Source organism: Anser cygnoides, chromosome 12, assembly GCF_040182565.1.
Source record: "Anser cygnoides isolate HZ-2024a breed goose chromosome 12, Taihu_goose_T2T_genome, whole genome shotgun sequence".
In the NCBI taxonomy this organism is placed as follows: Eukaryota; Metazoa; Chordata; class Aves; order Anseriformes; family Anatidae; genus Anser; species Anser cygnoides.
The window spans coordinates 20,233,102-20,260,923 of record NC_089884.1 but is presented as its reverse complement, the minus strand read 5'-3'; the positions used below and the strand labels follow the sequence as shown (position 1 = coordinate 20,260,923).

At 46.1% G+C, this 27,822-nt stretch overlaps 2 protein-coding genes and 1 long non-coding RNA gene across 13 annotated transcripts in view; 1 reads left to right on the top strand and 2 right to left on the bottom strand.

Moving 5' to 3' along the window:
• Nucleotides 1-18,301, top strand: part of LOC106039568 (protein C19orf12-like) — an 81,802-nt gene extending 63,501 nt beyond the window's left edge. For 4 of the 8 annotated variants that reach the window (XR_010834578.1, XR_007166741.2, XR_007166743.2 and 1 more), the window contains 2 exons: nt 916-1,023; nt 5,799-14,091. The gene's annotated coding sequence lies outside the window, so the exon portion shown is untranslated. Of the gene's footprint in view, nt 1-31; nt 1,024-5,798; nt 14,092-15,423 lie in introns of those variants that run through there. The other 4 variants (XR_010834582.1, XR_010834583.1, XR_010834581.1 and 1 more) reach the window with 4 other exon arrangements.
• Nucleotides 1,019-7,433, bottom strand: LOC136791799 (uncharacterized). 4 transcript variants are annotated; one of them, XR_010834587.1, is made up of 5 exons: nt 7,299-7,433; nt 6,632-6,958; nt 6,443-6,537; nt 4,208-4,483; nt 1,019-1,968 (listed from the first exon to the last, which is right to left on the bottom strand). It is a non-coding gene; the product is annotated as an uncharacterized lncRNA (long non-coding RNA). The 4 variants fall into 4 exon arrangements; XR_010834584.1 differs by having other exon boundaries at nt 6,443-6,958; XR_010834586.1 differs by having other exon boundaries at nt 4,208-4,402; nt 6,443-6,958.
• On the bottom strand, nt 7,554-27,196 carry VSTM2B (V-set and transmembrane domain containing 2B). The gene is made up of 5 exons (XM_067004425.1): nt 26,952-27,196; nt 26,458-26,642; nt 25,275-25,304; nt 24,668-25,064; nt 7,554-8,271 (listed from the first exon to the last, which is right to left on the bottom strand). The coding sequence occupies exons 1-5, from the start codon at nt 27,022-27,024 to the stop codon at nt 8,183-8,185; spliced, it is 774 nt and encodes a 257-aa protein (XP_066860526.1). The 5' UTR covers nt 27,025-27,196; the 3' UTR covers nt 7,554-8,182.
• Nucleotides 27,197-27,822: the final 626 nt, after the last annotated feature.

The following is a 27,822-nucleotide window of genomic DNA, read 5'->3' as shown; positions in this document are numbered from 1 at the left end:
GGAAAACACCTTATTTTGCTATTTGGTTCAGCATATGAAGAAAAAACGCACCCTTTTTGACTGAGAAGAGCTTGTTCTACAGCAGAGTGAAACTTTGAGCCATGGGCAAATCATGCTGCTCCTGCTTATTCAGCTGTCCCCTTGAGCTCCAGCCAGCTGTTTTGGGAACACAGGCTGCTCGAATCAAAACAAATGGCTTCAGCATGACCACAGAACTGACTTGAGCACATTCCCTGCGCGGGCTGTACAGCACGGCTGTCTCCTACTTCAGAGAACCCACAGCAGGTGAATTTTAGTGTCCCCAGGTAAACAGTCCCTGGAGTTTCCCACATCACCTCCACCTCCTCCCTATTTTGTAATTGTGTTCCCGGCTGTAAACAACAGATCGGGTGGATATTTTTCTCAGGCTCTGTAAATGCTAGCAGCAACAGATGAGCACTGAATCAAGGGACACATGCTATGTCAAACATGTGGCATTTTCATGGCATGGCACCAAGCGTGAGCAGTGCTTTCTCTGGTGCTGCTCTGCTCCAAGAAACTGGAGCGGCAAGGTTTGAATTACCCCGGGTAATGAGCCTAAGCTTAGCTGACTTTTCTATGCACGGTTACGACCACATTGAAAAATACTTTCTGAACCGAGCAGAGCTCCACTTATTTCCTTTTGAGATGGTTTGTCTTGGTGAAATACTATAGTCTAGAGTAAGATCTAGCTGATTTCAAAATAATTAACTCTTAGATTAATAAAGAGATTTCATGTTCTTGAAAAAAAACTGAAAAAAGTTTTAAGACTTTTGACACCATAGCAAGCTGGATTTAGTTTCATTTACTTGGTCTTGCTATTAAATCATGCTACAGTTCAGATCTTGACAGGTACCTAGTGTGTGTTTCTTAACTACTATTTGCTTTCGTTTGGAGCTCCCACAGTTCTGGATGCAGAGGTGAGTCTTTGTTCTTCATCTCTCTACACGCTGAAAAATCTGCAAGGTGGCCAAATCAGCAAAACCACAACTGATCGATGCACTGGTATGTACTTAATTTTGTTTTTGTTGTCTTGTCGAACCCTGCTTACGTCCCTGGAGACCAAAATGCCAGTATTATTAATTATTAAAAGAGGTCATATAAAAGATTTCACTATATAAGGAGTTTGGCTGCTGACTTTAGGGGGAATTGAAGCTAGCTCTTCTACAAAGTCATTAGCTCAACCAGCAACTTACCATAAACCGAGGTTCATTTTAACCAGGATTGCAATTAGCACCTTGCTGTGTATTTAACTAACTTGAGACTTTCATACCACTACACTATAAAAGTTGAAATTATATCCAAGCACTCAATAAATGGATTACACTATTATCATTATTTGTAGCACTGAATGATTGTATTTTTACTGTCTTGCACTGAATTAGCATAAATGAATAACAAATGTGAGTGTATTTGGTAAAGATCATAAAGGAACTGATGTTTCCTTAATCAAATTGTACATTTTCATGGTCTCATTTGACTGTGTTGCCTTTAGATTCTCTTGCACACTTTTTCGAGTTTTCCTCAGGGTAGCAGGCATCACTGACAGGCATAGTTCGGTCTAGACCATCACTTAGTGTTATTCCTTCCCAACTCAGATTTAAGCGTGCACCCCATGTCCTTGTCCAAAGATTTATTAACACTCCCAAGCAAGCACAGCTCCGAGGCTCACACGCTGCTCAGCCTAGCAGCAGCAAGGCACACTGAGTAGGTGCTTTCAGCTTTCCAGAGCTCAGAGCAACGTATGTTCGTGTGTGATAAAATAAAAACGTGGGTTGTTTCAACAACATCCCAGTTCCTGCTGGAGACACAGGATTGCTTAGCTTAAATAGGGAAAGCAGGCTTTAAAGTCCTGAGGCCGCTGAGGGTTCTTTCAGGAACCACGGTGGCTTTTCCTTGTGCTCCTGCTGTCCTTGCTGGCTTGAAGCTGGCAGGGAGGTGGTGGCTGTCCTGCCAAAAGATAGCACAGGAGGCTGAACCATGCACTTTGGTGAGAGGTTTCCTGAGCTGCACCAGCCACAGCTGTGGGAACCTGGCAGGCAGCCCCTACTGTCCTGCTTTAGTGCAAGGGGATCCCAGTAAGTTGAGAAGAAAAACAGTCGTTACCATCACACTGGTGATGGGCTGGAGATCCCAGAGGATTAATTCTCCAAGCTAATTTTTAGTGCTCTCCCCAGCTCCTCAGAGCACTGGCTATCCCCCTGCCCGAGGCTGCCCCATGTCATAGGAGGGCATGAGTCCCAAGACATACTGAGGTATTGCACCCTTTGCTAACAGTTGGCCAAGTGCTCATCTCTAGGTCACAGCAACCAACCAAGTTGTTCCTGGGAGCGGAGAATGAGGCAAACCAAGGGCAACGGGGGATGTCAGTGACCCAGCACTGAGCTTCCTCATACGCACCCTCACAGTGCTGAAAATCTCTCTGTGGGGCCAGTGACACATTTTGAGATCTGCAAAGACAGCTGATAACTGACACGCTAACAGGTATCAGTCACAAAGATCAATGCTGACAACTCTGGAAACACTGATTTGCAACTGTCCAGGGTAATTAAATGAATTACAACATATACATTAAAAAGAGGCTCTGACATGGAAATTTAGAGCTAAATTTTGTTTAAAAAGAAAGAGCCCATTTTATAGGGTCAATCCACCCCCCCCCCCCCCCCCCCCCCGCCCCAGTGTAACACTCCCAAAGACATTTATCTGTTGCTTCCTATTCCAAAGGTATTAACACAAAGATGAATTAAAGTTTTGGACAGATTTGGTCATGGACTAAAACAAACAATAGCTTAACAACCCCCTTTCCCATCTTCCCCAGGGTAAAAATGAAAAATGTCCTGTTAGAGAAAGCTTAATTCTCTACGGAACTTTAAGCATTTTTGAGATATTTATTGAGACCTTGTTCATTTCATTTGTGTTAAGCTGAAAATGATTTTCCATATGTGATTTTTAGAAACATTTTTAACAGTAAGACAAATCTATAGCCAGCAAATAGGGAAATCCATTAAGTAACTACAGCACAGTCCTCTTTCATTTGACTGCTAATATAACTGTGATTTGCTTAGAATGTCCATAATTGCTGTAATTGTAAGGCTGGCAGTCACCAGAGGTAAAACAGGAGATTTCAATCCCTTAATTAACATTAGCATGGATCCTTCAAACAGTTTTTCAGTACTGTTTTGCATTATCAGTGATTCAGAACAGAACCAGATCTTTCCTGGCTGGTTCTATTTACAGTCAAATCCATCTTTTACTTAAGAAGATATTGCTGGGTTTCAGAAATACGATCTGAAAAACAAAACCAGAAAGAGTGCTGGCCTTTTTTTCTATCCCCTCAGGCATGGCCATGCCTGGAGAACGGGCTCTGCAGCAGCACAGGGCAGCACAGGAGTCCCTCACTGCTGCCCCCTTGCCAAGGCTGGGTTTCCCCCGCCGTTAGTCTCGTTCCCGTTGTTTTAGGATGAGGTACTTTTCCAATGGAGTAACTGCACCTACTTCTGTGTGGATGAAACCCACGCCTCCCATGCATGCAGCCCCAGGCTCTGCCTCAGGGCATCTTACTGGGGGACGAAAACAACATGCAATTTCCCAAAATTGTGGAAAAAAAGACAAAATCCCATGTCCTTTCCTCCCAGTAAATGAATGTTTTCCACTCTTAATCAGCAGTGATTTGCATGTATTGGAGGTTTAGTGCTCTCCGAGGGCTTGTAGCACTGTTTAGTTCTCACCTGGTGGCAGAGAGCCCCCAGGGTGACGCAGGCAGTGTCCCAGCCCACCAGCAGCTCGCCAGGCAGCAGGGGCTGAGCACCCTGGCAGGGCTGCGAGAGCCTCTCCCCCTCGCAGGAAGGAGACGGGCATCAGAAGCAGGCAGTGCACTCACTCACTGCAAATTAATATTCTCACAACAAACTCCCCTCCAGTCAGTCTTTGCTAAAAAGCATTAATTAAGACTTTAACATTTTTGATCCCATCAATTTTCTGTTTTTTTTTTTTTTTTATTAAATAGATGTATTGGGGGAGTTTGACTAATAACCGCCTGAAGTTTGGGGATAATGAATAAATGAACTTCGTCAGCCTCTGGCTAAGCATGAAGTTTACTGTGTAGTAACAAATGCAACAGAGGCCTCTCATACATTAACCAACCTAGTTTTGACACACAAGTTTAGAAGCACATTATTTATCTACTTACTATTTCTGAGTGAGATGAGGCTCCCAAATATTTTATGCAGGAAATGAAAAATGACAATTCGGACAGTCTTCTTCATCGTCCATCGTAGCATGCACTCGCTTACTCGCCCATCTGCTCTTCGGTGGGTCTCTGGCCTTCTTGCCACCCACAGCTTATTTTCAGGACTGCATGCTTTACATGTTTTCCTTGGGTCTTCTGCCAGGAAAGGCACATACAAGGAACTAGGTAGATAATTTTGCTTTTTACTTGGCTAGGCCTTGGTATTTTGAAGGTCACCTGTGTGGTAATAAAAGCTACTTTTGTTCCATGTATTTTTACATGTGCATGGCTCTGGCATCAGATCTGTTACACTGTTGTAAATCCATTCATTTCTGTTGAAATCCATTAACTTGCAGCGAATTTATAGCAGTATAACTGTGAGCAAACTATGGCTGATGGCGCAGGCTGGAAGTATTACAAGGAAAAGTGCAAAGTTCTATTGATTTTCTCTCAGGAAAAATGTGTGTTTCCTTATGATTGTATTACGGATGACTCAGCTCTGGCCCCTAATAGCCATCACTCATGCTTCCCAGCTCAGCCAGCTCCTGGCTTTGCAGGAGGAGCCACTGACTGTGCTGTCCCTGAGTTAAGGAGCAGGGGCTGTCTCCCCCATGCCCAGGGATGCACCCAGCCTACTGCTGGCTCTGGAGGAGTTTTTGCCTGGCTCTGCGTGGGACTGCAGGAGACACACCGCCTTTCCAGGGCTCTGCAGTCCAAGCACTTACTCCTAATCGATTCTGACAGCAGACACCACTAGGAATGCTGAGATTTATGAAAGAGCAAGAATTGCCACTAGCCTCTCTCCATTAAGGGTACAGCAAAAACTCACTTTGCCCTTTGTAAATATAATCAGCAGAAGTGAGGCAGTTGCCCTTTTCAGAAGAAAGAGCACTCTCAAAGGACAGATGTTTTAGCAAAAGTCCTTAACGCACTCACAAGCAGTAAGGCAACAAATTCTTTAATTTTTTTTTCCATCAGAATATTTCTCATTCCTTTGAGTGCTTTCCACAGACCAAATACTGTACCAAAAGCTGCAGCCTCCTTTTTTAGCCAGTTTTTTCCCCTGCACTACACAAATACTGGGCTAAACATAGGCAAAATGTTGTGCAATAAAGCTGGCCCAAATGTGGAAACCAAACCCCGAAAATCTGGAGGACCCATTCTGTGTGGTTTTGAAGGTAAAAATAAAGTGAAGGTAGAGGTTAGCTTTGCAATCTGCTCCTTTGTTGAAGATATCCTGTGTGCTGGGAATGAGTTATCCCTGCATGTGTGCAGTTCTTCACTGGAAGGAAAAGCAGCCTCTTGCTCTCATTAGGAGAGATCTTTCATCAGATGGTCAGGTTATTGTTTAGTAGTTCTGACATTTTATAGTGAATTAGAATAGAGAAATTGTTATTCCTACAGTAGCACACAAATGTGATCTCAAAAATCAAAAGAAAAAATTAGCCTTAGTTGCAGATTTAGTACTTTTTCACCTTTAATGTGATTAATGTGATTAAAATCAAAAAGACCGTGATAACTCTACTCGTTTTATTGCATGCAAAACTTCCAGGTGCTGCCACGTACCTATGCAGGTACAGCAGTCTACAATATGAGGGGAAGGACAAACGCAAGCTGATGCATTTCCTCCCGTATTTTCTGCAAACCATGCAACACGCAATTCAAGACATAATGTACTCTGTAAGTGATGAAACGAAAGTACCAGAGCAAAGCAGATGATTTATTTACTAACGGACCATGCTGAGGTACAGTTGAAGCTGAATAAAAACATCACTATTCCTAGACAGGCTCTGCTGCTTCAAGCTTCAGCTATTTATTCAGATAAATTTAGACATATTTGTTTCTTCCTCTTGTGGAAAAAATGTGTTTGGGCTCTCTCCCTTGGAAGAAAAACAAGTCACTGCAGAATACTTACTGCCCTTGAGAAAAAACAGCAGTGGTGATGAGCCCACCAGGACGCACAGTTCAAACCCAGGCAGGTTTCCCTTTGCTTACCAGTGATTACTCAAAAGATAAGCTCTCCTGTGCCATTACGGGCTCCGCACATACCTCTGCATTCAGCAGTCGTCCTTAAGCAAGTTTCCAGCCATAAAGTAAATGCCAGTATGAATTTAGGCAGGGACAGACACACAGATCTTTTTTTCTACCTGTCTTTTCCTTTCACATTACAAAAGACTCACCTCCCCCTGTACTTACAAAAACAAGGGCAGTACTCCTCCGTGTCTCACACTGATGCACTCACTTCCAGGCTTGCAAAAGCCATCTCCCCCAGGTCCTTCTGAAGAGCACTTCTACTTTTTGTGAGATGATTATGGATTATTTCCCAATCCGAAGGATACAACAGGCATTAACAGGATGAACATTATTATAAAAATTTTTTATCACCTTTGGATCCCCATGGTGAGTTTGTCCCAGTGCAAGAAGGCTTATTATGTCAGTGCAGTAACGTATATGGAATACAGATGTGCTTTGCTCTCACACCTAGGGAGATGTAGGCAGCACAAATCCCTTGCTGTGACTGCCAGTACTAGAAAAAGCCAATTCTGACCATCTGAGAAATTGAAAATCCCTTCCTACCCTCCTTCTAGAAGAGGACTCAGGTACGATATCAGGCAAGCTGCATGTCCTGCTTTTGCTCCATAGCTTCTGCAGACAGAGTCCTGCTGGCGCTGTAGCTGTACCACTTCCACAATTAAGGTCCTTTCTAAAATGCTACATAAATGACAGGATAAGAATCACAGTCAGACAGAGGAAATTTCAAAGTGCTTCACTAAATTCAGGTAAAGAAAGTTGTGTTTCTTTGCCAAGTCATCCTGTTACCTCATTAAAAAAAAATCAAAAAACAACAAGCATTTTTTAAGAGAAATAGTAACAGAACCTCTGTAGAAAAGCCCTTTGCTTTATTAGAGGAAAGGTCACTTGCTATAAAAACAAGTGACAATTGTGTAACTTTAAAAATCTGAATATATTTTAAATACTGGAACCAAGTCTGAATAATGTAAAGTTCCAGGATAATGCATATTTTTTCAAAGAGGCTTGGAGAATAGCTTACCTTGGAAGCTTCACGCTGTTACACTGACCAGCTCCTGCATTAACAGCCCAGAGACAACTGGTACCAGCATAGGAACATGTAGCTATACTCTGTGACCAGCTGTCAGCACATTCCGGTAAGGGGTTTGGTAATACATGGATATGTGTATTACATAACTGATTTCAATTTTATTTTGTCTGTGATACATCATTTTTTCAACTTTCTGTCCTGTGATGAGTTAGAGAATCCTTGGAGAGCTTCAGGACACAGGGAAAGTCACACACATCTGTAAAAACTTTATTTCAAAATCTTTTTATTCAACTGTTATTCAGCAATATACAATACAGTTTATAAACAAATGTCTTACCTTGTTTCCAATCTTCATTTAAAAATAAATATTATTGACAGTGAATATTAATTATGGTAAGATGTACCTTTTTAATTAAAATGTCTCCAAAAGAAATAATTTAATTAAAAAAAAGGGAAATCCAAAAAAATCTAAACACAATCTACTAAAAATATTTCCTTTCTTAGGAAGGGTTTTGACCCAACATCTTTACATATTGTCAAAAAGATAACTGCTCAACAGTTCGTGCAAAATGAAGAGTCAGAAGAAAGGTTCAGAAAAGAAAAAATATTACATTAAAATAGAGAAATCATAGGTGCCATGCACAGAGCAGGGCTTTACACCATAGAGTCTGGAAACTAGATGCAGTATTTTATGTGGTTTACTTTCTGTGACATCCCCAAAAATACGTTTTTCCCCCCATGTAGAATTTATCATGCTTCTTTCAGTCTCTTTCTGTCCATCCTTAAAACTGTAGGTATTGTTTTGCCAGGGATTTGTCCTGTTTTTAAATAGGTTCCTTTTTGTTTGTCTGAGGAGTAGTGGAGGAAGTAGTCCATCAGTGGTTTACTAATAAATGTACAAGCTTATGCAGTATTAACAGGAACACATATAGGAGTGGGTCTGTAGCATAAATAGGTCCTGTACCTAGAAAAGAAAGAAAAGGGAGAGAAGGAGTTTTTTTTTTTTTTTTAATCTGTTCCAATATAGAAGATTAAATGCAGAAGAGAGATACAGGAAGATTTATTTTTATCACATCAGAGCCAGGCGTCAGAAGCTTAATTTTAGTAGTAAAACAGCATCCTCAAGCTATCCAACTCAGATAGCTTTCTCTTCCCCCTCCCAAGTCTAACTCCACTTAGGTCATCTGATTATGGATCACTAATGGTATGCCTAAACTTGGCTGCAGCCAAGTTACCAGCAATTGAGATTTCTATAAATAAAACTTAATCTGGTATATAGTTTCTTGAGAAATGACAGGTATCAACCACCCATCTTTTAAAGTGAACTGACAAATGCCATGGCTGTACTCCTTGATTAACAGGACATGAACCCATTTCATTTGGAATAGGAACAGCAAGACTTGACATCTTCTTTACCTTTTATAGGAAAGAGCAGGATTTTAAATTAAAAGTGTGCATAGGAGCTATAGAAGAACGGAGGTTGTACGTGAAACATCTGTTATAGTCATTTCACACGAATGGCAAGATTGCTCCCGCTGCTATGAGGCAAGCTCGAGCGGCACGGGAGCAGCCGCAGGGGAGATGCGGCCGCTATCGCAGGGAAGCGGGTGCCAGCGGCTGTGCAGGGGGGGCACAGCTCCCCCGGCAGGGGCAGCCCCTGATGCCTTTGCTCCGGCCAAGAAATGGCATCGGGGTCCGTACTGCAGCCAACCAGGCTGTCCCTGCCCCACAGCTGCTTGAACTAAGGTACTTGCTCATTTTTTTTTTTTTATTTTAGATTATTATTGTTACCTGTGCCAGAAAGAGAGGCATTTACCGTGTGCCCTGGTCCACTCCCTCTCCCCAGTGCAGGGGGCTGAGCCATGGGGCCGAGGTGCACAGCTCTGTGGCACTGTGAGGCACCAGGGCTGCCTGGTCTCTGACAGGTCCCTGAGGGGCAAGAACAGCCTCTTCCCATGGAGAAGTTCTGCCATACTGGAATGGCAGTGCAGCAGGACAAGAGATCACTGCCTTTCACTCCCAAACCCTGCTGAGCCCACACAAAAGAGCCTGGGCTGGCCCACAGCAGCAGCCATTTGGGCCCCAAGTGCCAACCAGCAACACCTTTCCAAACCCGCAACAGGGACTAGCACATTCGTCATCACTAACACGACAACAGACAGGGCTGCACACCCGTGACTGATGTGGCCTCGGGACATTACCACCAGTGAGTGTGGAAGCAGGAGCCCAACCAGAGCCTCAGCTGCAGCTGGTACACACAGAGGCAGCTGGGGAGAGCTCCGTCAGTGCTGCCGGCAGCAGAAGTGATCAACACCCAATGTACTGACAACTACCCAGAACAGTCTGTCAGAACCACTTCTCAAAGTGTTAAAGTAAAAATAAATAAATAAATAAATAAATAATGTTCAGTATCCTTGAAAAAGGAATAAGGCCACTTCTATTTAGGAAATTCACTTCAGGCACCCTAATGCAAATACTTTTGTCTTGGTCTCCAGGAGATGTGAGTCTCTCAGCTGTGCCATGATCAAAGGAAATACCTCAAAAAGTTCCTGAGTACACCATTGCTCTCGGGCTCACTGTTCAGGCTGCCTCATAATCTATATATGCCTCACCTGCAAAGCTAGAGTATTATTATCCAATATCAAAAAACAGTTCATGGTAATGTGGTGCACAACCGAGGAACTCAAGAAATGTCCCCATAGTGCGCTATCTCATAGACGCCTAGACTATGTGGAGATTATTTAGTTATTAAGGTTTTAATTAAATCCTTGCATGCAGACACACATGGCAAAGGGCTGCCCACTTAGCAACAGCACGTTATTAAGATGAACACACGATTTTTCTTTTTAAAGCTGAAAACAATTAACAAACACAATCAAATTCAGGTCGTTAAAGCAGCAATAGGTTATTTTTTTTTCCAAAAAGACAAAGAGCAGCATGCCAGAAACAGTACAACAGCTACAAAAACTCACGGTGCTGGGCAGCACAAGGGACAGACTGTCACCAGCCCCAAAACTTTCTTGCTGCTCAGAGGCAGCAATGCAGGGTCTCACAAACTTGGATTTGCCTCCATCACCCCAGGATCCAGCCCCAAGCCCCACGGAGCTGAGAGCAAAGAGGCTGCACCCCTAGAGACCCGCAGGCAGGGTAAGCGGTTCCCTTGCTGCACTGAGAGTGAAGGCAGAGGATCCTTGCAGCGAGTACGCTGACCACTGCTGCAGTGACTGAGGCTGCCACGAACGGGTGTGAGCCTTCCCAACATTTCTCACATCTCTCCTTTCTGTAAACAAAATGCCTGTTGAAGAGCAGAAGCTGAGAAATGAGTAACAAACCTCTTTGGAAATCTCTGGGCTCTTCAGAAATGAAGCGGAAACGCATCAGGAGTCTTCGCAGTATTGTGTTTTTTAAATATCTCTTCATGTATGCAACACTGAAATACTCCATCTCAGGCTTCTGACCTGCCACAGGCTGCATGCAGCTCAAGGACTTTGGCAGGCAGGACATCTGTCTCAGGAACACATGGAGAGCAGAGCACCCAGCTGACGCGTGGTGGTGCCCACCTGACCTCATGGACCCAGCTGACCCTTGCACACCGCGGCTCTATGCAATTAATTCCCTTTGCTTCAGGCTGTCACCCTATTGCCAGCACAGAACACCAGACCCAACAAACTGGCCGTGTACTATCACATCCCCAAGGCAAAGAACTGTCCTGATGCCACTGGCTGCAGCCTGGTGTTTTGCGTGGCACGTGGGCCTGTCAGAACGGTCTTCTGAGAGGGCTCTAAGCGCTCAGGATTTAGCAAGAACCAAGGACACTCAGCCTCACTGGCCATATCCACTAGCACAAGGACAGTTCAGATCATTGCTCCCCTGGTGCACGTGGATATGGCTCCAAACACCATGCACTTGTTTATAGGTACATGCATGAGGCTACCATGTACTCTCATTCTTTTTCCTCAGAAATACACAGTTGATTCACAAATATATTATATTCTACAATTTTAGCAAGGATAAAACCCTAAAATTTACCTACACCACAGAGAGAAAATAGTTTGCTGAATGGAAAGGCTGAAGTACCCCCATCTTCTGTCTTTAAGGCTGACACGCTACGTGATATCTGAAGACAGACTGCTTATTCACAAATTGCAGTCACTGACACAGACCCATACTTGCAGTCAACACATCCTCATTTCCAAGCTGTCAGATGGCTCTTCTCGCTTCTGGGACGTGGCACAGCTGCGAGAACGCCAGCCCAGGTTGGTCCCCATGTGCCACCCTGCTGTGCCCAGGGATTGCAAGAAGCCAACACTCCTGGCAGCTGCACACAACTCGCAGGTGCTGAATTTCTGCCCCTTCCACACCTGCCCACCACTGCAGTGAAGATCTGGCCTTGGCTAATGTTATGCCCAAACCTAAATGTCACAAGGACCTATTTTTCCATGCCAAAGCTCAGCTTGTTCTTTCGACCACAAATCCAGTTGGAGGAAATGTTGCACTTCTGTAAGGGGGGAATTCCCCTGGAAACACTGTAAGGAACTGGACCTGGAGCGATGGACTCTTGCAGCTTGAGTGCTCTTACAACCATCATGCTGGAGGGCTGCAAGGACACCAGGTTAGGATTGCCTGTATTTTGGATGGAAAGCAGTATTAGTCACAACACTCTGTGTCTACTGCCCAAAATCATTCCAGCTCTAACTTTATGTACCAGTTTAGTTTAGATCTCGATGCAGGACTGTGAATTAATACAATCTATTTTTTTTTAATTTTCTCTTTGCAAAAATTGCTGTTATTTTTAACTTACATTTTCCATCTTCTGAATGTGGCAGCAGAATTCAGTTCAAAGTCTGTTAAAGTCTCTTAGTAGTCAAATAGAAGTAAAATGTATTTTTAAAAATTATTTTAAAGCAGTTATTCTTACTGAACACCAACTACAAGTTTCTTCTTTTTTTCCCCATACCAGTTTGGTGTTATTCTGCTCTAATACATTCAGGCAGTAGAAGCAGATACACACAACAGTACAATTCTCTTCCCTCTCAACAAAAGCAGAGGGTAAACAATTTCCATTAATTTCTCCCTGCTTAGTTAACCTGAACCATTTTCATTATAGCTAGTACTGTTTATAAACACGCTAGACTTAAGTTACCTCAATTCTACTTTTACTGCAATAGTTTAAAACTTGTCATTGCTACATTTGCAGATGAAAATAAACAGAATGTGGTCTTGATCACCAGGGTCTGGACATGAAATCTGACCCAGATTTGAGAACAGAGCGCTACTATCCAGAGACTTTAAATCAGGAATACAGTTACTTAAAAAGTACAAGTACTTAAAAGAAATTATTTCGTTTATGTTCTGAATATTCATTTGATGTTTTGTTTCTGTAAGCTTATTCACCACTACACAGATTTACATTTTTGCTGTTAAATTATTTATATGCACATGGCTTAAAGGGAAAGTCTAGCACTAAGTAGAACAATAACAAATTGTTCTGTTCATGTATGGTGAATTGCTCTTTGGCATCACTCATCCTTCTTCTGGATTTACAACATAATAATGTTTTACTGTAGTTTTCTATTTAATAATTTGTTTTGTGCAAGCATTCATCAAAGTTGGACTTAAAGCAGTTCATCCAATTGAAAACAATCATTAATTAACCAACTGACTTGTGACACATGTTAAAAATGGGATGATTATTCTACAAGCTATATTTAACCAATGGCCAGAACACAGTTTCCAGCCGCTTCCTATTCTTCTTCCTAGAAAGAATACGAACAGTCACCTGTGTTCCTCTCTGCGATGGTAGCAAGATGCAGGGGCAGTTGTAGTAAAAAGCCGAAAGATACCAATAGTTTATTTTCCTTGAACAATTATATAATGCCTAAAATTTGACTATGTCTTTCAGATGGAACTGAGACCCCAGCCGGTAGTATCACTAACCCGTTTCTCTGTACTGGCTTTTATGCAGTGACACTGTGAGCCTCAGCCCGTTTCCTTACAGACCAATGTTCAATTAAAACTCTAAAACCTGGCATTCCATTAAGAGGTCAGCGACCAAACTGACCATACACATTGATTTATTCTTTCAGTCCAGAAACTTTAGACTGTGCTCAAGAGATATTCTTGGAGAAACTACTCCTACTATTGTATCTCTGGAAAAAATAAGGTTTTATATGGGTTGTTGGTCACGGATCATTACAGGCAAATAACCTCTTACATAAAACAAATTCTCTCACTGACATAAATTTGGAGCACTTCACCAAACTTCAGATCTAAGAGCTTCTTGGAAGTTTTTAATTAAAAAGACACCATTACTAAAGTCACTATACACTTACTGAACTGAAGAGATAATGGCTATAGCACATCAGAATTACTCCACAGTTTGAAACTGCATCTTACAAGCTGCCTTCCACTCTGAGATACCTGCAGCACGACTCACACTACAGTTTTGCTATCGTGGTTTTTAACGCACACTGCGGGATTGGTGCCTTTGCCTTCCTATTGCTCACCAAGGGCTGCTTCTCCAATGCATGCAGAAGTGCACCCAGAGCCTGTGCTAACTTCAGCACACACTCCCAGACAAACTCTAGGCACCTCCTGATGTTGCTAATTCTGGCAATGGTGACCTCCTGCATATTTATAAGCAACTGCATGGGATGGGATGTGCTCACCACTGAACCTGCCTAAAGGGCATAATGACAAAATTAGTTTCCTACCCCCTACACATTTTTGTTCATGATTGGCTGAATTTTGGAACAGCCTTCCATAACTCATCTTAAAAAAACACTTCATGGAAGTCAGCATGTATTTATTTCTATGCACCGATGCAGGTATGTACTAGTGATCCTGCTCTCTTCCTTCATCCAAGCCATCAAGACTTTTAGATCACCAGGGTGAAACTATTACTGTAGCCTCAAAATCTTCAGAAAACAGAAACCAGTTTTACTAGCCAGAAGACATGAGTAGTATTGTACAATTTCGTCATCATTTTAGATCTTTTCAGTTACGCTTTTTGTTTGCCTTCCCTTTTAAGAAACCCAGTACAATGTTCAGGCCTCTACTTAGAAATTAATTGCCAAAATACCCTCTAGCAAGGGTAACTGAAAGCTACTCCTAGTTTTGGAAAGCCAACAGGTTTTAATATTTCAAATAAGATTTGTATTTTCATTTGGAGTATACAGTCCTCCTGAAATGATCTGATGTTTGCCCATACCTGTATCTGTGTATGTGCTGGACCGAACTCGTGTGAATGAACGTGGCGGTGACATACGACAGGCTGGATAATTCCCCAGAGGCTGCATAAAGGGCAGCACAATGCCATTTCCAGCACAGGCAGAAAAATAAGCATCTTTCTTTAAGGAATAAATACAATTCTGTGTAGCATCCTGGTTCTTAAATTTTGGTTGTTCCTTATGTCACATCTGAAAAAGCCCATCTAGGACATGACTTTGGTGCTTCAGTGGTAATCTACAGCACAGGTAGCAGAAAAGGCATGGGAATTGCAGTATTTTGAGAGGCATGACAGCAGTGCTACGGAGACCAGGGGAATCTTGTTTTCTCGTGAAACAGCATCTCCCAGCTCCCTGTACACGTCTACTGACATACTTAAGCGCTCTTGAATACCCTGAAGTCCCTGCTTTAACACATTCTGTGAAAACTAGGTCACATATATCATACAGCTATGGACAGGTGAGAAAATAAAAAAAAAATCAGATTGCGAGGAGAGGAGTGTGTAGTCATGCAAGGAAATGATGCAGATAGAAAAGTTTGGTTCTGATACAAAGTGTAGAAGAGAAAAAGATTCCTTCTGCAGTTTTGATTTGCTGAAGTACTGCAGTGCTTTGCTGGATATCAGTCTGCCTGAGCGCCCATGGAATAGGAGGGAGACAGGAGCAGGTACAGGAGTTGGGTTTGTGTCTCTTAAGGCAATTGTAATTATTGAAGTGGATTTCTGATCACATTAGAGCTCATTTCAACCAAACCTCATTAAGGCCACTAACAAACGGAAAGGGGGGTATAGTTACAGCAGTGGATTTGATTTGATGAATGTGTGGAAATGCATACCAAGCAGAGAGCAAGAAATACTTCTACCTTTATCAAAAATTCTTGTACTTTTCAGGTTGCCGGGAAAACATGACATTTCTCTTAAAACAGGCTGGTAAAAACTCATCTCGGACACGGAATATGGGGAACAGTTGGCACATTTTCCCTCAGCATACCGTCTTCCCTCCTGTGGCAGCCAAAGACATCCAGAGCAGTCAGTCTTACTGAAAGCCTCAATCCAGTTATGAAACTTGCCTATTGAGCTAAGGTGGTGTCCCGAGCGCTGACGGAGCGGCCGCTGAGCTGGCTCACGTGGAGCCAGACCCCCGAGTGGCTGTTCTGTGGGAACTGTCCTGAACTGGAGCCAGCCAAATGAACCACCTGACCACTCGCAGTACCTGCTCTTGGAGAAACTAAGGAAAAGCTTCAAGAAAAGACCAGCACTGATTTATAACAAGCTCCAAAAGGAAACGCTGCTATGGACAGTGTCAGGGTGCAACGTGTCCTGAAAACTTGAGGAGTCATTCATTCCATATGGATTATACAGCCTAAATACGGTATATTGGTCTGAATTTAAATAAGCCAGTCTCTACTGCAGCTGGTCTCTACTTTGTAGCACCTTCCCATAAACAGATTTCTGCTTTGGTATCTGTGAGATGACCTCTGCTTGACGGGAAGTAAAGACTCCAAATAGCTGATGGTAGAGACCCGAAACATGCAACTGTGAATTTATTTCACTCTGGAATTTTCTGCAACTCCATGATCTAAAACTAAAAAAAAATCAAGCACCATTAATTTACTGCTTGACACTTGAATAATGAGAGATACACAATTTTTTGTAATATGATTTGGTGAAAAATGAATTTTGAGCTAAAACATACAGAAAAATAAATAACTACATTAGTGGTAGTTTAGGTGGTAAATGAGCGTCCAGCCCTGCACATCCTTCTTCAGTACTACTTCGTGAGCAATTCCACAGCATACTGATGTGCACAAATAGCAAAACCAACAGCTCGAGTAACCCAAATCATGAGGCAGACTAAAAATGCTGGGATTAGGGTTTCAGCTACTGAGCTTTGATCTGAGCCTGGGCCATATTCTCAAGTTTTTCATTATAAGCAGGAGAACTAAAAAGCCAAGTCACAAAAAGCATGCAAGCTGGATAGTAATGTGGTCAGAGTTCCAGAAGTCAACACTTCAGAAAAGACTTGCAATAAAAATCACACTAGATGGAAACATCGATTTCACATTCTGCAGATGTGATACATGTTGTAAACATTTGCAACCCAGAAGTAAAGAACAAGACACATCAGTTCTCACTTCATTGTCTTTTAGAGTATTTTTGATTTGATTACGATTAGGAGCAAGCTGCCAGTGTAGTTGCAATTATTATTCCAATCAGAATTACTAAAGCTAAACTGATAAAAGTGCAGATTATCTAAGGATTTTTTTTTCCAAAAAATAACCTCATCTTATCCATACTTAAAGAAAAGAGCTAAGACATTAGCAGAAAACATGACGATGCAAGGAAAAATGCTGTACTGAGAGTACCTGAAAAAAGCAGAGCCTGTAATTTGTGTCAAGAAGGGATCACCTTTTTGCTATAAACGAACAAGGACATTTTGTGTGCAACCCACAAAGACCCTCCAAACCTTTCCACCGATTGCTACTTGCTAGATCTTAGCTAAATGAAGACATTGCCGTGCCTAAGAGAGGCAAACCTTTACAGACTAAGCCAGCAGAGGGTTACATGGAGTAACTGTGGACACGGAATATTCCTCAGTGCCCTCCTGTATGTAAAATCTCCAGGTCCTTGGCATGAGAGGGATTCAGATTAGAAGTCTGATATTAAAATGCACACAGTAGTACAAATAAGGGGTGAATTTTATACATGACCAACAGCCAATAACACAACCAACAGACGAGGATGGCTATCAGAGGAGTTACTGACTGTGCTCTGCCTTGTGTCGAAGCTAGCTGCTGCTCCTAGCAGGCACCAGAATGATGCTCTGCTTCTTAGCCACAGCTGTACAAATGCAGGGTAAGACCAGACACCCCAGCAGCACTGGGCATCCCACGCAAGCTCTGCTAGCGCAGCACCGCTCTCCAGCCGGGGCACAGCGACCTGCCAACTGACTACTGACATGCTGACTTCTCCACAGAGCACAGTTGCTGCTCTGCCAAACTGCCGCTTTCCAGCTAATAAAATTGCCTCCCAACTGATAACAGCCTAGCAATATAAAATAGTTGGTTGTTAACTGCTGCTGTGACAAATAATACCATTCCACTGACAACCCCATTTTTTCCAATGCAAACCTATTTGAACTGTTTATTATTGACTTATGGCACTGCTCTGCCATTATCTAATTTAAAAAAAAAAAACACGTAATAAACAGCCATAGCAAACCTGCCAGCATTCCCACTGCTTTAGCAATGCTAAATCAAAACCCTGAAGAAACCCGTCTTATTACCAGTACAGCCCTGTCAGACTGAAACACCATCTTGACAGGATTGCCGTAATATTCATTCCCTGGCAGCTCCTGCTTTATGTTTGCTTTTCAACTACAGACCACCATGATCAGTATCCTTCTCAAAACCAGTCCTATTACGATTGCCTCGATGTTCCTTAGTGCTATGACTGCTAAGCATGCCACTTAAAATATACGGAAACTGTATAATCTACAACACAGTTCAAGTGTTAGATCATACATCAGTAAAGCTGCATCAGAGGTGGTGAAGACATAACAATTCTCTGCCTCTCTTGCATATTATACAGACTGTTAGCTTGTACTTCAAACTCAGGCTCCATTTTGCAACCTATCAGAAAACTGTACCAAAAAAAAGCCCACCAACCACTGTACATGTATATTCTTGTCCTACATGTTGTTTGTTCATGCAAAAAGACACACGGGTGCACTCAGCCTTCATCACACAAATTTCCATTAAAAAAATATTTTCACACCTCGAGTACTGTGTTCAGTTTTGGGCCCCTCGCTACAAGAAGGACATGGAAGTGCTCAAGCAAGTCCAGACAAGGGCGATGAAGCTGGTGAGGGGTCTGGAGAACAAGTCTTAGGAGGAGCAGCTGAGGGAGCTGGGGTTGTTTAGCCTGGAGAAGAGGAGGCTCAGGGGAGACCTTACCACTCTCTACAGGTACCTTAAAGGAGGCTGTAAAGAGGTGGGGGTTGGTCTATTGTCCCACGTGCCTGGTGAGGGGGAATGGGCTAAAGTTGTGCCAGGGGAGGTTTAGGTTGGATAGTAGGAGGAACTTCTTTACTGAAAGGGTTGTTAGGCATTGGAATGGGCTGCCCAGGGAGGTGGTTGAGTCACCATGCCTGGAGGTCTTTAAGAAACGTTTAGATGTAGCCCTTAGTGATATGGTTTAGTGGAGGACTTGTTAGTGTTAGGTCAGAGGTTGAACTCGGTGATCTTGGAGGTCTCTTCCCACCTAGATGATTCTGTGATTCACTCACAAATGTGAAATCTCATACCAAAGTCTAAACCAATTTTACATACAGCTACTACATCTATTAGAATAACTTGCAACACTCCTTTCGTTGCTTTCATTTTTTGTTTGTTTTTAGTATTCTCATCAATAACTTAAGGATATTAAAGAAGTTCAACTAATAATCAAATTTCTTCAAGGACATCACACAGGCTTTCATAAAATAGGTTAGTACGGTTTTGTCTGTCCTGTCCTCCAAGAAACAAGCAAGAATCACTCAAAGGAGGTTACTCAAATAAACTGCATTTCCACAGTACAGAAACACCCTAGCACAGCTTGTTTCTGCCCTAGGTAATGAGGTGACACACTACTGCAGTTCGTGCTTTTGTCCACAGAATCAAAGGGGTTGGAAGGGACCTCGAAAGATCATCGGCTCCAACCCCCCTGCCAAAGCAGGTTCCTTAGAGCAGGCTGCCCAGGTAGGCGTCCAGACAGGCCTTGAATATCTCCAGAGAGGGAGACTCCACAACCTCCCTGGGCAGCCTGTTCCAGTGCTCCGTCACCCTCACCGTGAAGTTCTTTCGCATGCTGGTGCGGAACTTCCTGTGCTCCATCTTGTGGCCATTGCCCCTTGTCCTGTCCCCACAAACCACTGAGAAGAGGTTGGCGAAATCCCTCTGTCTCCCACACCTCAGGTATTTATACACATTGATGAGATCCCCTCTCAGTCTTCTCTTCTCCAGGCTGAACAGACCCAGGTCTCGCAGCCTTTCCTCATAGGGAAGATGCTCCAGGCCCCGTATCATCTTTGTGGCCCTCCGCTGGACTCCTTCCAGGAGATCCCTGTCTATTCCGTACCAGTCTTTTTTGTCTTTTTTGTCCAGTTCAAGAATTAATCCATACTACACACACACAAAATAAGATATTTGACCTCACTTGTCCCCAAAGGAGTCTAATTTGCCTAGATATTGAAGTGCCAGTGATGTGTATTTAATGAGAATTCTTTTTGCGTGTTTATTATCCAGTGACATTTAGGAGGTCAGCCTGATAATTCAGTTCTGGCCTCTGTATTTTGCTACTTTATTTAATGTAAAGGAAAATGTGATGTGACCCCGGTTGCATTTAACTACAAACAGCTATGGTATGTCTCATGGTCTCATAAAAAGCATGGGGGGAGTGAAGGAGATCCAGACATTACAGAGATGGGAGCCTAAGCTGTACAACAAAAAAGAGACTTCCCTTTCTTGCTGTTTTGTGAAAAGCTCATCTATTAAAGACAAATGACCTGTACTGGCTGTTGCTCAGACTAGCATGCACAGTCACTCAAATTCTGACAGAGCCAGAAGAGCCCTCGACCCAAATTCTCACCGAAAAGTTAATCCAAACTCAACCACAGCCTCCAACAAGCCACAGCTCACCATAATCAAGAAACTACGTTCCCATCTCTAAAACTCAAAACAAAAACAAAAAACAACCAACCAAAAAATAAAAGCCACCACCAGCAGCAAAGCTGCTTCCCAGTCCCCAGTGGAGGCGTGATGCTCCCAATGTGGTCTCCTGCCTCAAGGTGGGCTGCCACAGCTCGACTTTGTGCATGCACCATTCTTCCAAGCATCACTGGGAGCTGCTCATGCACAGGGACTGCAGAACTGGGACCTGGTGCTTTATTATCTCAGGCCATACAGCCCACAAGCAAACTTCCTTCCGCATCAGACATAAAAGGCTTGGGGGGAGGGGCGGGAGGATAGGCATGAAGTGAAGACTTATTTTCTTCCTTGCTGTGAACACTTCATCTCTGCATAACACATGAGTTTCTCTGTCCTTCCTAGAGCACTCTAAGCATAATGAAGCACAGTTTCTTGTTTCACACTCCCATCTTTGTTTATTTTATTTAAAGCTCTCACTTCAGAGCTTTGTGGCTAGAGATCAAACAAATAAAAGGGAATTTGGAAGCTGCAACGTCTGATCTAAATTCTGCTCAGAAGTTAAACTAAAAATTGCCCCCAAGCAAATACACAGGCACTCATTTTGGAGACCACTTGGTAGCATATAATACAGCCAATCTGCCTCCCCGAAGGTCAGTGCAAAGATCCTGGTTATTACCTCAGCTAACAGATGACAAGGTCAGGCTCATGACTAACGCACTGAACTCAGATTTAGGAGATTTGGAAATTAACGTTCCGTGTTTAGTTTCACAGCCACCACACACTTGACAAACTCACTCATTGCTCTTCCTGCCATGTGTCCATCCTCTTCTTCATTTGGACTAAGAACTTCCTGGGACAGAAAGTCCCTCTCCTATTCCTCCCATTTATGCTGTAAAAACCAAGAACACTTCCAAGGATACTAGCACTACATGCAGTCCTTTGCTTGCTCACCCTGTTTTTATTCCTACCATAAAGATTCAATTTGCATACAAGTATTTAATTTGAAAGCTAAGCATTTCTTCTCCTTTAGAGCCACATGGAGAACTCTAACAGTATTAAAAACAATGACCTTACCAGCAGACCTTTACCTCCTTGCAGTCTAAATAAGATGTTTTCAGTTTCTACTTTAGTCTACCTTAATGACAGATGAGCTGTAATGTTTTTGATCTCATGAGATCACAGCACTGAGTTTTCATACTGTAGTTTAAACATTACCGATAACGTTCTATTTGAGCAGCTGACACTTCTAGCACACTGGGCAGTTTGTCTGTCACATCAGATCTAACCCCTTATACACTGTGATGCTGATCACAACTTTTTACCAAATATGATTTCAGATTACTTGTCCCAAACTATGGATTTTCCATTTATGACCTGGTTTGTCAGACGGGACTCAATGTTCTTTAAAGCATCTCAATGACAGACACATTTATTCTAATAAATTCATGTTTCAGTTCAACAAGAAGATGTAAAGAATCACATTTTTCCACAGTGCATGCATGACTGGGACTCCAACCGAAGTCAACAAGAGCCCTGCAGGCACATCTGAAAGCAGCATTTGATCTATAATCGCATTTATTGAAATACAGCACGTACAGACCCTATCTTGCTACACTGAACATATTGAACTATTGCAATGAAAATAGGATTAGATTGCAATTAATCAAGGAAATAGTAGCTAGTGCCATGCCATCAGCTTTTAGGCAGAGCTCTCCAGTGTATTATTACATGAGGGTGTTTCTTAATCACTGACAGCAAACACATTGTTTGAGCCCATTTCTACTTTTACGCAGAAGAAATATCCCCATGCACAATGAAGACTTACAAATGCTAAAGACTTTTGAGAGTAATTGTATGAAATGATTCAATTGTTCCACACAGATTTGGTGCAAGTACTTATCTGCATCTGTGCTACTGTGCTCAAAGTATGCTGATGAGGTATACGTAACATGCCACTATGCATGTCTGTAATCCATACACCAACACAGGACCAGGTCCTGCAGTCTCATACACCATATGTGAGCAAATACCTGGTTTGATCTTACGGTCCCCTACTCTGTTGAAAGCCAGCTGCTACACTGCTTTGAGGGGGTGGACTTGAAACAGGGCTTCCAGTTAACAGAAAAAAGAAAGCAAACAAAAACAAAAACAAACAAACAACCACAGACAAAATATTTCCTATAAAGAGACAGAATTCTTTATGGAGAAAATTAACTACCACTTAGAACAGCTCTAAAAAACACCACTTCACCATACAAATGGGGAACTCTGAAGCATGATGATGCCATTTCTTTTAAGACATTTTGAAGGAAGTTTAGTACTTATCCCATCAGAGTGACAGTGCTGGAGATCCAAGCCTCCCGTTTCCCCACAAAGCAGGCAAAACCCTTGCGGTTCCTCATCATACTGACTTCCACACTGGCATTTTATCCATTAGTATATATTTATTCTGGATAGGTAGAGACACTTCTCATCTAGGGTAGATAAATCCGTTTCTTGTCTCCACACCAAGCCATCTCTCTCTGCTTCAAACTAAGTGCCCAGCGCAGTCTGTCTAAATACACCGGGGATGGGGGCAGCAAGCAGCAATCTGCTTACCAAAGCAACCAGAGAGACATCCATTGGTAGTAAGGCTCAGACAGTTCTGGACCAGAAGGCACCCGAATTGGGAGATTTGAGTGTCAAGTCTTCCAGTTGCCAATCTCCTGAGCCATGCTGGGGCTGACGCTTTATTTGCAAGTACTTAGAGGCAGCTGCCACAAACACAGAAATTACAGTAAGCCAAAGCAGAAGCCTGTCATCTGGGTTTTTTGATTTAAGCAGTGTAAAAAGATGTTATTTTCACAGAGAACCATAGCAAATATACAAAAGGAGTTGCCTCCCTTGTACAGAGACAAGGGCAGTTGCTGGTTTATAGCTTACTAAATTAAATAACATCAGCAAGAGTCGCGTGCTCCCTACGCCACCTTCAGCTTTGTCCCTGAAGGGAAGCCGCCACAGCGTGGCAGTGTTGGCAGCTGCCAGCCAGCACTACAGCGGTGGCACAGCAGGAGGCTTTGTTTTAGCCATGCTGCAGCCCTCTTTGCATCACTTTCCATCTGGAGATCCCCACAAAATACCCTCCTGAATTTCACCACCTTTTTTAGTGATTGATGTCACTCCATTGTGTCCAGTGCTGACCACAATGCTTATATTTTCAATACATAATAAAGCCTAGAAATGATGCAGCCGTACCACATCCCTGAAGCACAGACATGTAAAATACCAGGACAGACAGCAGCTTAGACGCTCTGGGCAGGGGTCCTGCCCTAACAGACATATGCGACATGCTGTCCTGGCAGCACACGCTCACATCCATCTGTTGAGATGGAGCTGAGCCCACAGAGCTTCCATCGTCCTGTTTTTAGTTTGTATGCACCATGTAAGCTCCGGGTGCAGCAGGCAGGGTGCACAGCACTGCAAATCCTAAATGAAACTTCTGTCGTTCGCACAGAAAACACTGCAAGAATACTCACTATCGGAGAGAGGAATGAAGAAACACAAAAACAGTCACCAGCCCTGGGCTCTGAGGAGGACAGCTGGTCTTTCCAATAGGAAAGAACAGATGTATTGTGGCATTGGGTTCATTTGTTGTGGTCACTGAATTCAGCAAAAGCAACCAGAACTTTTTGATGTGCCCCAGGCATCTGTAACTACACCTCAGGAATTATCACTTTGCCTTGCACTAGTTACCAGTGAACACGTAACTTACAGTCTTAGGAATAACAGACAGTAAAACCTAATTTTCACATAAACTTCTACCTGACAAACAAACCAAATTCTTCACAAAGAGCAAAAGGTCATAACCAGGGAAAACACTGCACCCATAAAGCATTAGCAGGTCACAGCGGACCATGAGTGACAGTTTTCCTTCACTGTGAGCAAAAACCTGCAAACATTTGCTCCGAGAGTGGAGAGGTGCCAGGAAGAAGTGTGAATATTCCTGCTCGAGGATTATGAATTTGCGTCAGAAGAGACCAAGCAGCGAGGGGAGCTCGGGGCTTTCCCTGCGCAGCCGGTGCGGTGTGGCGGTGTGCCTGCTCCCCTTCTCCCACAGGTGACTCGGCAGAGGCGTTTGTTCGACGTGAGCTGCGAGGAGCTCCACCTCGGCAGGAGCAGCACCAGGCGGCTGGCAGTACCTTTGCAACGCAGATTTAAGACTCTGCATTCATCGTCCCACACTTTGCTGTCAGTAGCGTAAACGGAGCTTTCCAGCTCCCTCCCACGCCTAGCCGCAGCACGGCAACGTGGCACCGGGCCCTCCCCACCGCAGCACACACCGGCGGCCGAGCAGCACCAGCGCGATGCTGCCGCCCCGAAGCCATTTCGGGCTGCGTCCCCCCCGCGTCCCGCCCTCGGGGGCCGTTTCACGCCCGCTCCGCGTCCCCCCGGCCCCCGCCGCGCCCTACCTGACCCGTGCTGCTGCCGGAGGATGGCGGCCTGCCCGGGCGGCGGCGAGGCCGACGAGGAGGCCGTGGCGGCGGTGCTGGCGGCGGAGGGCCGCCCGTCGGCCGGGGGGGGCGGCGGGCGCTTGCCGGGCCCGGGCCCGGGCGCCGGCGTGGCCCTGGCGGCGGGGCCGTGTCGGCGCGGGGCCGTCCCGCTCTGGATGTGCGACACCGCCTCGGCCGCCTGCACGTCGGGGGGCGCGAAGCGGGACAGGACGCGCAGCAGCGCCTGGGCCTTGTGCTCCTGCGTCTCGTCGGCGCTGTAGTCCGCCACGCGGCACTCGTAGACGCCCTCGTCCTGCCGCCGCACGCCCGACAGCCGCAGCCGGTGCGAGATGTCGTTGCCCTGGACGCGCACCGTCTGCAAGAGAGCGCCCCGACGCCGCTCAGCACCCGGCCCGGCCCCCCGAGCTGAGGCCCCCCCGAGGGGTGCTCGAGAGGCCCGGCCACCCCCCCCCCCCCCCCCCCGGCCGTGCGAGGGGCTCCCGCAGGAGGAAGAGGTGAAGGAGGAGGAGGCGGGACCCGACGTGTACGGGAGGGGTGCGCGCCCCCCAGCCCCAGCTGCACTTACGCTGATTTTCGTTGCATCCTTGTTTGCCACCTGCGGGAACGGAGAAGGACAAGGATCAGAGGAAGCTCCGGCAGCGCATCCCCGAGACGCTCCTCTGCCCACAGCCCGGGGGACAGCCCCGAGAGCCCCCGAGGATCGCCCCTTGCACGCCGTGCCGCCCCTCCGGCCCGTGCCCACCCCGGCACCGAGCGGCGCCTCGGAGCCCCGGGATGCGCCTCCTGGGGAGCCGGCCGTCATCCCGCAGGCACAGCCTGTCATCGTTTATTGTGAAAGCAACTCACGGCGTTTATAGGAGGTTAAAGAAGACGTTTAAATCTGAGCGATTTATTTCCCCGCCTGACAAGTGACTTACACTTTCCCCAGCCAGGCGGCACCGCATTAGCTCAGAGGCGGTACGCTCTGCTCTGCATCGCTATCCGAGCGCTGCAGGAAAACAAGCGGAGCGTGGAGGGCAGCTGGTGCAGGCGGCTGCTGCGGGGCCGGGCAGGACGTGCCCCGCGCTGCACGGCTGGCACCCCAAATCGCCGCAGCAGGGCTGGGGGCTGCGGCACGACCTGGGGAAAGGCAGCCGAGTGCCTCTCAGCAGAGCCTGCCCTCCAGCCGGGCGGCTTGCTAGGGGAGGGGACACGCGAGATTGAACTCTGTGCATTTTAATTTCTTCACCCAACTGCGTGGAAGCGTCTTGCCAAGCTCCAGGTACGGACAGAGATGCGTATGAGAGCCCAAGAAACCGTGTGCATTTGCATATTCAGACTGAGATGTATGTAACATCCGAAGGCAGAGAGGTGTTTCCCTCATGGCTTTATCTGCTATCAGGGTGCAGACAGAGGCTCTCCCACCTCTTATGGCGATTCCCAACAGAGCTCACAGCAGCACTTTGTTTTCCTCGTTCCCACTTCAAACTACAGCTACTTTTGACTGCCTCTCTCGAGTCTTCGTTGCCGATTTTGTAGCAGGACATTTAGCGTTTTCTATTTACGATCCTTAAAGCACTGTGGTTTTTTTTTTGTGGTTGTTTTGTTTTGTTTTTTCTGGGGTGAAGCCCCCCGGTGCATGCCCCAACCTCCCCGTCCCGGTGCTTCCACCTGCTTGCGGTACCCGCTCTCCTCTCTGGGACCGCGGGGTCCATCCTGACCACCCTGTGCGCACGCTGCACAGACACGTCTCCACAGCACCGCGTTACCTTGCTCCTGCTGCCGGGGACGCTGATGGCTAATTCGTGTGCAAGTTCTCTGGCTGGTTCTTTAAGGTACCACCACTGGATTTCCAAGGAGTACGAGGTGGATCCGCTGGCTCGGAAAGCACAAGGCATCTCAATATCATCTCCCTCCCTAACAGTCACATCTTTGGGAACTTCGGTAAAGGTAGCTGGGAGGGGAAGACAGAGTGACAAGGGCTGGTTAACGGGAGGTTCAAAGCCAAGACCAGGCTTTTTCGGTGAGTGGGAGCTGCCGGAGCCCAGGGGCTGAGCGCTTTCGGGCGGACCGGGCACCCCGCACCGGGCCAAGCCGGTGCCGCGGCTCCAGCGGGCAGGAGAGGTTTGACGGGGGCCTGAACTCCCTTCCCCCTCCCGGTCCTCCGGGGAAGCCCCCGGCCGGAGGCACTGCTGCCAGCCGCCCCCGCCGCCCTCCCGCCCCGGGTCCCTGCCGGTGCCGGCCCCGGCAGCCCCCCACTCACCGGTCACGCCGAAGAGCAGGGGCGCGTTGACCATCAGGTAACAGAGGGTGCCGAAGAGCCCCCGCTTGCCCATCGCATCGAGGGGCCGGGCTCGGGGCGCAGCCGGGCACGCCTCAATCCATCGCACGCCGCGGCCCGGCTCCAGGCTCCCGGCTCCCCGCCGAGCCTCCCGGACAGCCTCCGCCCGGACGGGGTGGACCAGACGTAAAATCCGCGGCCGGCGGCCGAGGCTCGCTCGGGGCTGGAGGCGGCGATCCTGGGAATCGAGCGGTAAAACCTCGTCCCGCGCTCGGCAGCGAGCGGGGCTCAGCTGCCCTGCGCCGAAGAGGGGCTCCCGCTGCCCAGAAGCGAGGAGGCGGCGCCGGGCTCCCCTCCGAGACCCATCACCGCGCCGCGGCCGCTCCTCCTCGGGGCTCCCGGTGCGCTCCGACGGGGCGGCGGGGCCGCGGCTCCTCTCCCGCACGCGGGCGGCCCCGGCTCTGCCCCCGCACGGCGGAGCCGCGGCACGGCCCGGCCCGGCCCGCCCCCGCCCACCCGGGCGGCCCCCGCGGCGGCCGCGCCCGGCCCGGCCCCGCGGCCCGCCCCCGGCGGGAGGGCCCCGGCCTGGCACCGCCTCCGCCGCCACGGCCTCCGCCCGGCCTCCCTCCCGCCGCCGCCGAGGTTTCCTGCCCGCCGGCCTCCTGGCGCAGGACGGGGCTTTGCCCAGAGCTGCTGTCAGACTTGCCAGCTCCCCGCGTTTGTTACTTGTTAAAATACGTGACGGAAAAACCAAACGCACAACTCTGTCGTTTCAGAATACCGGGTCGTAAAAAGAAACCGTTTGTGCGGCTCAGCTGTTTCTCAGGCAAATGTCCCAATTAAAAACCAGAAG

Bases quoted from the DNA above. Each gene is read 5' to 3' on its own strand.
- VSTM2B (XM_067004425.1), bottom strand. From the start codon at position 27,024: ATGGGCAAGCGGGGGCTCTTCGGCACCCTCTGTTACCTGATGGTCAAC. The intron at 26,643-26,951 runs GTGAGTGGGGGG...TTCCCCTCCCAG, and splicing joins CCTGCTCTTCGGCGTGACCG to CTACCTTTACCGAAGTTCCC. The intron at 8,272-24,667 runs GTAGGGCGCGGC...TTTCTTTTCTAG, and splicing joins CCGGCAGCAGCACGGGTCAG to GTACAGGACCTATTTATGCT.